Genomic DNA, 13390 nt, shown 5'->3' on the forward strand with positions numbered 1-13390 from the left:
ACCTAACCATTGAAAATAAAATGGAGTAATGATAGCTTGGTTTAGAAATATGGTATGGCCAGAATGACAAATTAACTTGTTATTAAAAAAATTGAAATAAAGTTAAAAATTATAAAAGAAGTTTTAGACTTATACAATAAAGCATTTTTTTTTCACCAATCCATCAAATGGATTTTATGTTTATTATTTCATCCCACTCTTGAAATATAATAATAGAGCAAAATATTGTCTGATAGTCAATCATATAATCATATTTACCACCATTGGTTATCTTCTAACGTTAAATGTTAGATCCTAAACATAATTATATTTCATACTAAATAACACAAAACTCCAAAATTTTGTACAACTTTTTAAAATTTTCTATATGGAATTTACAGTTTTATAACACTCTGATTTCTCAGTAGCAAGTGATTCTGTCTTGTATTATACTCTTGCATCTGTTTTCTTTGTAGAATTTACAGTTTCATAGGTTTGCAAGAGAGGAACATTCTCAGTGATTGGTGATTCCTGGCTACCAACATCTTCCTCCTCTTCCTTCTGTTCAGTTGCTTTGCCCCACATCACAGTATAAAACCCAATTGATATTACTGTGCCTCCAATCAAACTGCAAAATGCAAGAACAATGATATGCAACATACTATATATCACTCAAATTGCTTAGTTTATTTTATGTCAAAAATGCATCAGAAGAGTGAAGGATGAACAAGAAAACAAGGTCACATGACTGATATATTTGGACAAGTTTCTCTATAAATAATACTTCTTGGAGAGAAAAATAAGAACAAAAAGTAAAATAAGTTTCTCCATAAACAACATTTCCTTATGCGTAAGTTCAAAATCATAATTTAGAGACAACATAGGAGAAAGTTTTTACAAAGGTTAAATATGTTTGTAGTCCGTAAACTCGGACGCTAAATTAAAGTTTGTTCCTATCTAAAACTTTGATACATTTTTGTCTCTAAACTTTAAAAATGAATGATATAATCCTCTTAACTCAACAACATTAAAGTTTTTCTTTGTTAAACAACATTCTAGGCTGACATTTGAGCTGAATCATGTCAAAAGGCGTAAATAGCTCAAACACCAGCCTGAAACATTATTGACACATTAAAAAAATTGAACACAGTTAGGTTAAGATGACTACATATCTATTCATTTTTAAAGTTTGAGGACCATACTATATCAAAGTTTGGGATACAAACAAATTCCAATTTTACATCAAAGTTTAGGGACTAAAAATATATTTAACCCTTCTACAAATTAGCTTATACATAAACTTATTTTAACTTCTATAAGTAAACTTATTTCATTTTTTCTTCTTAAATTTTTGTCTTAGAAATGTTCATACAGAAGCTTGTACAAGCATACCCCACATATTTTAAAAATTATATGATCTCTCTATTGAAGTACCAGTTTTGGACTAAAGGAGTAGCTTAGTTTCATTGGAAGCTACAAACTTTCCATTAGGGATCATTGTCTAGATAAGTAAGAAACAGAGTGAGTTTTCTGATAGTGAAATAATTTTCTTAGCAATTGCTTTATCCATATGCATTTGCCTAATTACTTCACTGTGTTCTAGAGAAGAATCAAAATGTGAAAGTTGCAACACTAACCTTCCAACATATAGAGTATCACCAAGGAACATAACACCCATGGCAACTGCAATAACAATTGAGAGAGGCTTGAACATTGCTACATATACAGGCCCCTTCAAGTGTATTCCCCAGGCATAGATTGCACTACTCAAGAACTTGTTAAATATTCCCTAATTACAAAATGCATCATCATCAACAAATCATATTAACCACACTGTATTTTAAGGTGAAAGTGCAGGATCATTTTTCAGGGTTGTCTTACAGTGCAAACAATAGATATCAGGGATATGTCTGGTCTTATTTTCCATGCACTTGAATTTTTCTCCGCAATTAAACCTACAATTGAAGCTACAATGGCTGCATACAAGTTGTAAAAGAACACCATAGTTAGTTCATCCGGGAACTCCTTCAAGATTTCAACCTGTAAAATTGAATATCAGAATTTAAAATTATGAGTACTACCATAATGATTATTTCCATACAAGTAAACCCCAATTTCTTCCTTGAACTATTATCCTCTCTTTGTAAATGCTTCCTGAAGTAATAAAACTATTTAATAATGTCTGAACTCTGAAGTATTGAATATTGATTAGTTTAGCTCCTAAGTTACTGTGTTCTGGTACAATTCAGGGACTAGTTTGAATGTTTTTTAGTATGTATGAAACTACTTACAGTGATTTTTAACACTTCTGTTCTGAAACAATTTATGTAATTTGTTTTAGTACAAAACTTATATACAGTAATAGGTATTGTTTTCCAGATAGATTTGGAGTTTCATCTCAATAATACTAAATTAGAGAAACGAAACTCGAGTCCAGATTCTCCGTTGAGTTTTTTGGCATTGTCCTCTACTGAACATTAAAAATACACTAATGTTGGTATGTTTTCAATTTCTTTTAATATATTTTAAAGCATCAAAATCAATGTTCATCGCTATATTTTGAAGACATAACCGTGGAACAACATATAAAAACACAACAGAGAATCCAAATTCGCGAAACTCTAATTCTGAGTAGAATAACACCTAAAACACTGCATCTAAGTTTTGTCCTGTTTTACTTTAAGAACCATTTAGATGAGAAAGTAACACTTCAAGGATCAAATGGGTGATTTACTCATTTCCATAATATGCAACAACAAAAATGCATACCTGAAAAACGAACCATATAGTAAGCAATATATTGCAAGCTGTGAGCAGAAGACCACCAAAGGCCCAATTTCTATCTACTGAAGCAAGAATGGCATTTGATTGTGAAAGTTGAATTGAAGGCGAATTATCAGCGAAGATGATCGATTGGCCTTTGCAGAAAGTCACAATAAATGCACCTGATATCGATATAATGCTGCCCCAAATCTTAGCTTGGGTAGTTCTACTTCTTATGGCAATCTTTTCCATCCTTAAATTGTGGTGGTAAATTGACAAGAAAAAACAAAAGAATGTGTCTGTAAGTAAAGTAAAAACTGGTTGCAACCAAAATTTTCCTTTCTTGATTATAAGCTCATAAAACTTGAACACAGGTAGAAAAGTGGCAACCAGAATGGTAGTGGAAATGGGATTTATTTTTGAATCTAGGGTTGGTTTCACAACCATAGACTATTGAAAAGGTATGATTTTTAAACTAAATTACTTTAAAAGTGAACAAATTTATCATCCCTGATGATCCAACTGAATGAAAGTTAATCCAATTGCTTTAAAAACTGTGAAATATACTATTCAAGACATGAAAATGAACCTGCAAATGACAGCAAGTATGAAGGTGAAAGCAGGAGTGAGGTTGCTGATTGCAGAGGAAAGTGTGGGAGAACTATAACTGATCCCAACATACCCCAGAATCTGAGATGAACACCTGCATCAGAATCCAAAAGTTAGCAGCACAACAAAGAGAAAGATAAAAAAACTAAACCTAAAAAGCTGTAACATTTGTGGTGCCCTTTACACACCCTATGAGTCCCAGAAGAGCAATTTTGGATAAGATGGAAAAATTGAGAGGAGGAACCACTCTTGATCTGCAAAGAGACATGAGAAGGAATGATTGAAGTGTGAATTCAGTGTTGGGAGCTGAGAAACATAGTGAGTGTGAGATTTGCATCAAACCTTCTGTAGAGAAAAGTGATAGGAAGAAGAACAAGAAAGGCCAAGGAATAGGCATAGGAAACAAAGACATAGCTACTCATTCCTTGCAGTGTGGCTGCTTTGAAGAGAGTGAACAAAGCTGTGTTATTGCATTCATTGGCAACAAGAACCACCAGAGGAAGCAGATCCTTGTAACAGTACCTTCTATCCATAGTTTCAGTATTTGATTCAGTCTTTGAGACACACACAGACACAATCTATCTACTAATGAGGACAATTTGCACTTTATATGCTATAATTTCTTTCTTCAGAACTTTTTGTGGCATTTGATTAACTTATTCATGAAAATTTTTAAAATTTGATTAATTTAGTTTATGACTTTAATTATCTCTTACATATACTAGTCTTAGAAAACTTGAAAATTGAAATGAATATATCTTGCCAACTGTTTCTTGAATTAAAAGAAATCATTTTAATATTATTTTTAATTTTAATTTGATATGAAAAAGACTTAAAGAAATATATATATATATATATATATATATATCAGTTTGTAATATGTAATTATATTAAATATTTAAAAAAATTAGTAATGATTTATCCTAATCAAATTAGATACTGTCATGAAAATGTGAACAGTTTTCTATGGTTGATTTTTTTTGTTTGGATTTTTATTTTTAATAACAGTTTTTAATTATTGAAATTAGGATCCCTACATATTCTGGTCTTTTAATTGCCTACCATACACATATTTAGTTTGAAATTAAGTAAAGTTCTTTATCCATTTTCAATGTTCTATAAAAAAATAGATTTAGATTTACCTTCACAACCAGAGCCAAATTTCCATATGAAGTAGAGAGTACTGAACATCTACAGTTTTATATTTTTGAAAGGAGAAGTTTTATATGGATGTTTATTTATTTATGTCATAAAAGAAGTTAAAATATTTTTTATTAGTTTAGTATTTTAAAGAAAAATTTATGAAGTAAAATTAGTTTCTTTTTAAGATTCTTTTGTGTAATTTTTTTTTTATCTTCGAGGGGAGGTAGTGTTATTGTTTTATTTTTTGAATTAGATAGAACAATATTACAATTTCATTTCTTGTAATAAAATTACATTATTATTTATTGTTATTATTGTTTTTTTTAATCTTTTATTTTGATTGTGAATTATTATGTTTATTTGGTACCCAACATTATTTTTCTAAAATTATAAATAACTATTAAAATTCATATATTGGTATAAGGCTATACAGTTACAGACCTATAATTACATGACAATTATTTATTAGTTTTAATTAAATTATTCATTGTTCCAGTATCTTAGATACTTCATCACAATCCAGTGTGAGTGGTTAGTTTTATTTTTCTTTTTTTGTAGTTTAGTACATAATTAATATTTTTTTACTTTGTGTGCCACTTTCTAAAAGGAGTCCATTAGCAAATAGGACATGGCTCCACAACATCATTAGAAAGTACAAAATGAAGATAAAGTTTCCTTCAATTTCACTGTTCAATAGTTTCTTTATTAACTATTAAATTGGATATAAAATGTGAAATGCTAAAGTAGGTTTATGGGGTCATTTATTTTTGGAATATGAGCGGGAAATATCAACTCACCAAATGGAGACAGCAAGACAGAAAGAAAGAAATGATAAAGTAATATGTTTGGATATTTTTTGTTCAACATTAGGTCTACATGAGATTTTTTTGGAAAAATATATTCGAAAGTAGAAATTATGGAAAATATTGAAATAAAAAAATAAATAAAATAAAATAATTATTTACTTAGTGTTTTAAGAAAAATAAAATATTTACTTATTTCATTTTGTAAGAAATTATTTGGTTATTTCATTTTCTAAAGAATTATTTAGTTCAACGTCGAAGAATTTATTTTGGTCGAATCAATCCTCCGACATAGAATTAATAATTAGTTATTTTTCATTTAACATGAAATTTATACTTATTAATTGATTTTGGAAAACTATGATTTTGCGTTAGAAAATTAATTATAATCAATTTTATATCACTTTAGAACCAAACTTTATATCACTTTAGAACCAAACTTGCACTAAATTCTATTATATTTTCTTTCTCAAAATGTGAGATCTTCTTTTCTCATATTTTCCTTCCTCAACCTAATAATCAGTCCTTTTCATCCATTTTCTCTTCCTTTATCTTCAATCTATTCTCACAATATTTATCATTTATTTTTCTTCTTTTCTTTTATATTAATATCTTTTTCTATTTCTTCTCTCTCTACTATTCCCTCCATCGTATCATCAAAGAGTAAAGGTGTTATCCCACTTCACACTCTCACAATTATTTTGATATATGATAGAAAAGACAAAAGAGAAAAAAATGGTGTGGATATAAAAGTAGAAATATATATTATTTTGCAATTTGTTATATTCTTGATAGCAGAAAAGAACAAGGCATAGAGAGGGACCTATACATGCATCCGCCAAAATTCCTTCCTTCCCCATTCTTTTGAAATTCTTTTCTTTCCAATAAAAAAAAAAGGAGAAAGTGATAAAGAGATTTTTTTTTCCTTTTTCAAAAAAATTAATGCAATTATTATTAAATTGTGGTTTATGTTTATCCTTCATGTCATAATCATCGAGAATACTCTTGCTTCATATGTAAACAAAAACTATTCTCATTTCATGTGTCAAAATGTGCACCATTTTAAGTTTAACTTGACATATCCCTCGATCTATTTGAATGAGTTGAGAAAAAGAAAAAAAAAACTAAAGATTTATGTTTTCAGTCTTCTGACAAATTAGACTTTAATGCATCATTAAAGTTATATAGTTTTCACTAAGTATTTATTAATGTTTTGAGTCTTCTATCAAATTATACTTTAATGTATCATTAAAGTTCTCATAAACATTCAAAGTCATATAGTTGTTGTGAACTTTTACTTATAAGATGGTTATTTATTATTATTTTTGGTATATTTTGGATACAATTGTCATATTTTTCTGATTTCAATATAAGGAGTTCGATTATTAAGTACCATTTAAAAACTCTTACTTATACTTTAAACATATATCTAATATTGTTATTTATTTAAGTTTTTTCAAAAAATCTTTTGCAAGTAACTTTTTTCATTTTATGAACTCACCTGTCTTTAAAGGTACTATCGAAATTTTGCCACATATCTTACAGATCCAAAATCCAAACTCGATAAAAACAATTTAAAAAAAAACAAAAACTAACCTCTTAAGAATTTAGAATTTGAAAAAGAAAAATAGTTCAAATTCAGATATTTGAAAAACTACGATCAAATTTACTTTTTACTTAGATTGTTTGCAGAAAGAAAAAAAAAAAAAAACTTCTTCGCAGTTATTATATGGATTTGTCATGATTTTGAGAAAGAACTTGTACATTGATTGTGTATAAATAGTGGTAATATTTAATTTTTAAACTAGGTATGAGAAAAAAATGAACATACATATTTGTATGTTTCCATTCCAACACTCAGTATTTTAAATTATTAAAATATCTCTAGTTTATTGATTAAGTAATTAATATTTGAACTATTAAAAAAAGGATTGAATATGTTTTTAGTCCTTTAACTTTAAGTGAATTTTAGAATTAGTCTATATCAAAATTTTGGACTAATTTAGTCATTCATCTTTCGAAAAATGTGGATTTAGTCCTTTTAATCAGACTTTGTTAAGTTTATTTGACATTTCAAACATGTTTCATAATAGTAATTAACTTAATATTAAAGCAAAAATGTATTAAACAGTATAAACAACTTAAATAAACATCAAATAAACTTAATAAAACAAAAATATCACGCTCATTAAATATTAAAATAAGTACAAATTATTTTTTATTTTAAGAAATGAATGAAATAGTGTGAGTCACCCACACTACTATCCTATAATTTTTATAAAACAAAGGTGCAAAGAGTAGTTAAATTATGAATAAATGAAGAAGAAAGTGATAGGGACTGGTTTCTAAACTCTTGGCGTCTTGCCAACAAAATATTGGACCATGATACAGATAACAGAAATAAAGAAGGGAGTTGGTTGCAATTTGGAAGGAACATTTCAGAATAGAAAATGCAATTTCAACATAAAGTTATGAGGATACAACTCTACACATTTTCTAACAATGTTTTATATATAACTATAGAAAAATTTTCTGAAGCCAGTCGGTATATTTTAAATTTTCACAAAAGGATTGGGAAATGCGTAATGATATATCTAAAAAGGAAGTAAACACTTAACCACTATGTTAAAGGTGATTGTATTTTTTAAAATAAAATTCAAATGGATCTAATCCAAATCTATCAAAATATATTGAATTTAAAAATTATATATATTCTAATTAGGTTAAATTAAATTATATCTTTTTTCTCAGTTCAATTTAAATTATTAAATCTAATTAGTATAATATTCAAAATCATATTTAAATTCATATTTGACTTGGCTTGACGTGAACTACTGAGCTCAACTTAGACTTGATTGAACTCAGTATGATGTGGATCTAGGTCAACTTGGTTGAACGTAAATCCAGATTAACTTAACTCGACTTGGATTCAAGCTAATTCTTGGAGTCAAGATGGCTTGATATGAATATGACTTGGGTCGCCTCAACCCAACTAGTTCGAACTGGACCTCGTTGAATTGACCCAACTTCAACCATGTTTGACTTGATCTTACTAGACTTAACAAGACTTTACCTGACGAAACTTAACTTGACGTGAGTCCAATTAGACTCAATAGACCTAAGCCCCTTTCATGTCAATCTTACCTTGGCCTAACTTGACTTAGGCCAATTTAGGTCTGACCTAACCGAACACGACTTAGGCTCGATCCGACTTAAGACGGGATGCAACTCAACTTAAGTTCACTTGAGTTTGACCTAACCTAGCTTGACTTTGACGTGGCCTAGTCTAACTTGTCTTGGATTAAACCCAATCCAGCCTTGTATTGCTTGGACCCAACTTGACCTAACCTTGCATGAGATGGGCCAAACTCAACTTCATCTTCTTTTATATGAGTCTAACTCGATTTAACCTTTTATAACTTGACCTGATATATGATTATATTTTATAGGTCAATAAGGACTAATACTAGTAAGGAACACTTTCAAAGAGGACCACCTTGGCACAATTATATTGAGTAAACCATTTGGATACTCAACTCAACTCATTCTTGTGCTAAGTTGCTGTCTCTTTGATTCTGCATCAGCCAAACACGGCATTAGACAATTATGCTCGAAGCATATTTAGACACCAAGTAAATAGTCTCAATTCATTAGCCAATTTTACCACTACTACAGTATATTATTGCTTTCAATATTTATCAACCTTTGCAATCTTTTCTGAAGTACTTCCACCAGCCTTTTGATTTACCACACGAAAAACCTGAGATATTGAAAAGGTTTCACAGCAACTCCAGTTCCAGTTATGATCATTTGGAAAAAAACCATTCCTTTTTTATGAAGTTCTTGAAAGATTAAACTCCATTTGAGGATTGATATTTACCAATAGGTTTTTTCCATACACACAAAAATTGATCTAATACTTGACCCATGTGTTTAGGCAGTGTAGTTACCTGTCAATTATACCACACCATGTTCAAATACATTCATGTAGTTATCTGACATGTTTACGGAGAGATGTCACTGTCAGTTTTTCCAATAAACCACTTGAATAAAAGTTACAACTTCTCTGTGTAAAGAACCGTGTAGGTTCGATTCTATGACAAACCACAGTACCTACATCACAAGTAACAGCAACTGTGTTAACACTGAAAATCTTTCATTTACTTCACTTAGAGGGAAACAATAGGTAGAAGCATCTCAGAATCATCTTGGGGGACAATGGAACTATGTACTCTTGTTGTTCTATGACAAGAAAATGGTTTTATTTTTTTTTAATGGTTTTTCTGTGATGTTAACTGTGAGAAGAGATTGTATTTTTGTTTTAAACATTCTTTTCTGATGTTTCAGTTCTCTGGTTTTGCAAGAGAGGAACATTCTCTGCAGTTGGTGATTCCAAGCCACCAACAATTTCCTCTATCTCTTCTGTTGCCTTGCCCCACAATACAACATAAAGGCCAATTGATACTATTATTGCTCCAACTACGCTGCAAAATGCAGACAGAAAAAATGTACACAAATGAACATATCAACAAACTGTCATTAAATTGTACTATGTATATGTCAATGTTGTATCAGTATTAAAAAGAACTGATAGTATCTCATAATGAATTTTAATGATAATATCTCATTGAAATGGTCTTCTGTCAGTATTGGAAGTCCCACATCGATTACAGATAAGATTAACTTAGAGTCGATTTGATACGATTGAGTTAGATTTAAAGTCCGATTATTAACCATCAATAGAAAATCACAAATCATCAAGAAAATTGCCTAAAAAAGAACCTACCCTGCATTGTTCCATTTTCAGATTGGGGTATTTGGGGAGTGACAAGATAAGTAACAAAATTGAAGTAGTATCATACCTTCCAATGTACAGAGTATCATTAAGGAACACAACACCCATTGCAACTGCAATCACAATTTGAAGTGGCCTCAAGGATGTTACAAAGACAGCCCCCTTTAAATTCAGTGTCCAGGCATAAATTACATTGCTCATTAACTTTCCAAATAGTCCCTAAATGCACAAAAAAAGAAAAATCATCAATAAACTACACAAGCAAAGGAAGGTGTATCTTTCTGATCAAAGAGAAACAAAAATTTGCATGATACTTACTGAGCTAACAATAGAGATCAGTGAAACATTTAGACCTATTTTCCAAGCACTAGCATTTGGCACAGCAAGTAAACCTACAGTTGCAGTGAATATTGTGGCAGTGACATTGTAAAACAAGACTAGAGTAAGTTCCTCCGGGAACACTCTCAAGATATCCTCCTGCAAAGGAGTTAAAATATGTTAGGAGTAAGGATTTCCATATAAAGTAGCAAGAGATGTATTTATATAAAAGGTTAAGTATGTTTTTAGTCCCTAAACCTAAATGCGAAATTGAAATTCGTCTGTTTCAAATTTTAATATATTTTGGTACTCAAGCTTTAAAAATTAATAGATATAACGACGTTAACTTTTTTAAATGTTAAACGGTGTTTCATGCTGGCATTTAAGTTGTTTACATCATTGACACGTTACAACTCAAATGCCAGCTAAAAACACCGTCTAACACGTAAACAGAAGTTAACTTTGTTGAGCTAAAATGATTATATTTATTCATTTTTAAAATTTGGAAGAAAGATGAATTACAATTTCACCTCTAAGTTTAGGAACTAAAAACATACTTAACCACTTAAAAAATAATGTGGATTCGCTAAAGTTTGCAAATGAACTAAATTCTACCGTTTATGATCTTATAAACCATCATAATTTATCCACTTTAATTTCTAAATTATACCTCTTTGTTCAGAAAACCTTGAACCTACCTCTAAAATGTACCATACTGAAGTCAGAATGTAATCAGCTATGAGCAGAATGCCACCAGTGGCCCAGCTAGCATCCTCTGATTTAAGAAAGTTAATTGGATCTTGAGGTGACAAGGAAACATGTTTGTGAGCATTGAAGATTGATGGTCCTTTGTAGAAAGTCAATACAAATGCACCTGATATTGATATTATGCTTCCCATTACCTTAGCTTGACTACTCCTACTTTTAGCAGCTAACTTTTCCATCCTTAAATGCAGTCATAATAAGAGGAAAACAGAAAACAAAAATAAGTCTACAAAAGAAGACTTAGATATTCATTCCTAGTCGTTAATATCATCAACTTACTATCACTTCACAACCATTTTCTTTAAAGATCACATTCAGCTTAATTCCCACAATAGATTTGATGAAATAAGATCACCTATAATGAACTTTGGTACTAGTTAATGGTGTCAGAAGTAGAAACTTTGGTCACCAAAGAAACGTTAGCTTTGGAAGCAAATAAAATATGTAGTTGTTCGCTTTGAAGACAAAATCTTGAATTTGGATTCTATGCTGGTTTTTTCTGCGTTGTTACTCTGTTATGTCTTAAAAATAAGGGTTAAATATATTTTTGATCTCTTAACTTTCAGTGAATTTTGGAATTAGTCCATTTTGAAACTTTGGATCAATTTAGTCTTTCATCTTTCGAAATACGTGGATTTAGTCATTTTAATCAAATTTTGTTAAGTTTATTTGATGTTTCATACGCATTTCAGGATTGTATCTGAGTTATTTATATTGTTTGATACATTTTTGTTTTAATATTAAATCAAATACTATTATGAAACGTGCTTGAAATGTCAAATAAACTTAACAAAATTTGATTAGAAGGACTAAATCCATATATTTCGAAAGATGAAGGACTAAATTGGTCCAAAATTTCGAAATGGACTAATTCCAAAATTCACTAAAAATTAAGAGAACAAAAACATATTTAACCCTAAAAATAATGACGACTATTGATTTTGTATATCAACATAATGATTTTTTTATATTCAACAGAGGACAACACTAAAAAACCAGTAACCAGAAGAAAATCTGGACACTAAAATCTTGGGTTTCTTTAATCAGTCTTTGTACTAACAGGAGATTGAAACATTGGTTCATAGTCACCAATATGAGAATATTGAATAAATTGGTGGGGTTCTAAGTTGACCATGACACTTTCACACACTAACTAATATGCTTAGCTTTATTTAAGATATGCGTGCAAGAAAAGAAAGCATATGACAGAGACTCTTTTCTTTAATGAAAAAATGACAGACTATGAAATTATTTCTAGTTGTTTACGTTGCATAAAATATAGCAAAATACCCTCAAGTGGGACAAAAGTTAATAAAATAGTTCCAAAAAAAAAAATTGCAAAATACAATAATAAAGCAAGGATAGTGAACCTGCACATCACAGCAAGGATGAAGGTGAAAGCAGGCACCAGATTTCCAATTGAAGAAGCAAGAGCTGGAGAACTATAGCTGATTCCTGCATAACCCAGTATCTGAGATGAACTTCTGCAACACATGGCCATCATCATATTACAAAACAAGAACAGAACAAATCATCATAAAAATCATCAAATGTTTTTCTGAGAATCCTTGGACCACAACTAACTAACAGCAACAGTGACAAAACTCATATTAAAAGGCTTTGAAAAGTTGAAAAATTCCAGTGAGGTAAGTTCCTTTACCCTATCACCCCAAGAAGAACTATTTTGGATACTGTGGAGAAACTCAGTGGAGGAACCACTCTTGATCTGCAAAGAGACATAAAAAACAATACTTGTATCCTTCAATAACTGATAAAATGAAATCCTTCAAACATAAGTTCAAGATAAATAATGATCATTGATGATGATGATTTGCTACAAACAATTGCATACCTTCTGTGGAAAAAAGTGATTGGAAGAAGCACAGTGGTTGCAACAGTATAAGCATAGGCCACAAAGACATAGCTGTTCAATCCTTGCAGTGAGGCTACTTTGAAGAGTGTGAGTAAACCCATGTCATTGCATTCGGTGCCAAGAAGCACCAAAATTGGCAGAAAATCTCTGTAAAAGGACCATTCTCTTGCCATCCCTTTGGATTCACAAAAGCTCAGACCTTGGTTTTGGTGTTCTTGTTTTGGATTGTGTATGAAGTTATAGGTATGTGTTTCAAAGTCACCATTATTGAAGATGATGATGGCATTAAATTTATTGGGTTTTTGTAATGAATGGCCTGGTTTAGGAATTAAGAACCTACCA

General features: G+C 30.2%; 2 protein-coding genes across 3 annotated transcripts; both read right to left on the reverse strand.

Annotated features, from left to right (window-relative positions):
• Nucleotides 1-225: 225 nt before the first annotated feature.
• LOC114181801 (WAT1-related protein At3g28050-like) lies at nucleotides 226-3953 on the reverse strand. Its single transcript, XM_028068362.2, has 7 exons — nucleotides 3694-3953; nucleotides 3540-3605; nucleotides 3332-3445; nucleotides 2749-2995; nucleotides 1861-2019; nucleotides 1617-1768; nucleotides 226-607 (listed from the first exon to the last, which is right to left on the reverse strand). Exons 1-7 carry the CDS (start codon nucleotides 3882-3884, stop codon nucleotides 427-429), a joined length of 1110 nt encoding a protein of 369 aa, XP_027924163.1. The 5' UTR covers nucleotides 3885-3953; the 3' UTR covers nucleotides 226-426.
• A 5119-nt stretch (nucleotides 3954-9072) lies between these two features.
• Nucleotides 9073-13372, reverse strand: LOC114181802 (WAT1-related protein At3g28050-like). Of its 2 annotated transcripts, none has more exons than XM_028068364.2 (7): nucleotides 13028-13372; nucleotides 12836-12901; nucleotides 12546-12659; nucleotides 11109-11355; nucleotides 10411-10569; nucleotides 10160-10311; nucleotides 9073-9410 (listed from the first exon to the last, which is right to left on the reverse strand). In XM_028068364.2, exons 1-7 carry the CDS (start codon nucleotides 13219-13221, stop codon nucleotides 9392-9394), a joined length of 951 nt encoding a protein of 316 aa, XP_027924165.1. In that variant the 5' UTR covers nucleotides 13222-13372; the 3' UTR covers nucleotides 9073-9391. The 2 variants fall into 2 exon arrangements, with proteins under 2 accessions (XP_027924165.1, XP_027924164.2); XM_028068363.2 differs by having other exon boundaries at nucleotides 9073-9781; nucleotides 13028-13370.
• Between the last annotated feature and the right edge of the window lie 18 nt (nucleotides 13373-13390).

The sequence above is a fragment of the Vigna unguiculata genome, chromosome 4, assembly GCF_037176805.1.
Source record: "Vigna unguiculata cultivar grain cowpea cultivar isolate G323 ecotype 2 chromosome 4, ASM3717680v1, whole genome shotgun sequence".
Classification (NCBI taxonomy): domain Eukaryota; kingdom Viridiplantae; phylum Streptophyta; class Magnoliopsida; order Fabales; family Fabaceae; genus Vigna; species Vigna unguiculata.

What these genes read in the sequence shown, in the direction of transcription:
- LOC114181801 (XM_028068362.2), bottom strand. Translation starts at nt 3,884, where the DNA reads ATGGATAGAAGGTACTGTTACAAGGATCTGCTTCCTCTGGTGGTTCTT. An exon ending in TGATATCTATTGTTTGCACT is followed by an intron (nt 1,769 to 1,860) that starts GTAAGACAACCC and finishes TTTTGTAATTAG; the next exon opens with GGAATATTTAACAAGTTCTT. An exon ending in GATACTCTATATGTTGGAAG is followed by an intron (nt 608 to 1,616) that starts GTTAGTGTTGCA and finishes TGCATTTTGCAG; the next exon opens with TTTGATTGGAGGCACAGTAA.
- LOC114181802 (XM_028068363.2), bottom strand. Translation starts at nt 13,221, where the DNA reads ATGGCAAGAGAATGGTCCTTTTACAGAGATTTTCTGCCAATTTTGGTG. An exon ending in ATCCTTGCTGTGATGTGCAG is followed by an intron (nt 11,356 to 12,545) that starts GTTCACTATCCT and finishes ACTGCATTTAAG; the next exon opens with GATGGAAAAGTTAGCTGCTA. An exon ending in TGATCTCTATTGTTAGCTCA is followed by an intron (nt 10,312 to 10,410) that starts GTAAGTATCATG and finishes TTGTGCATTTAG; the next exon opens with GGACTATTTGGAAAGTTAAT.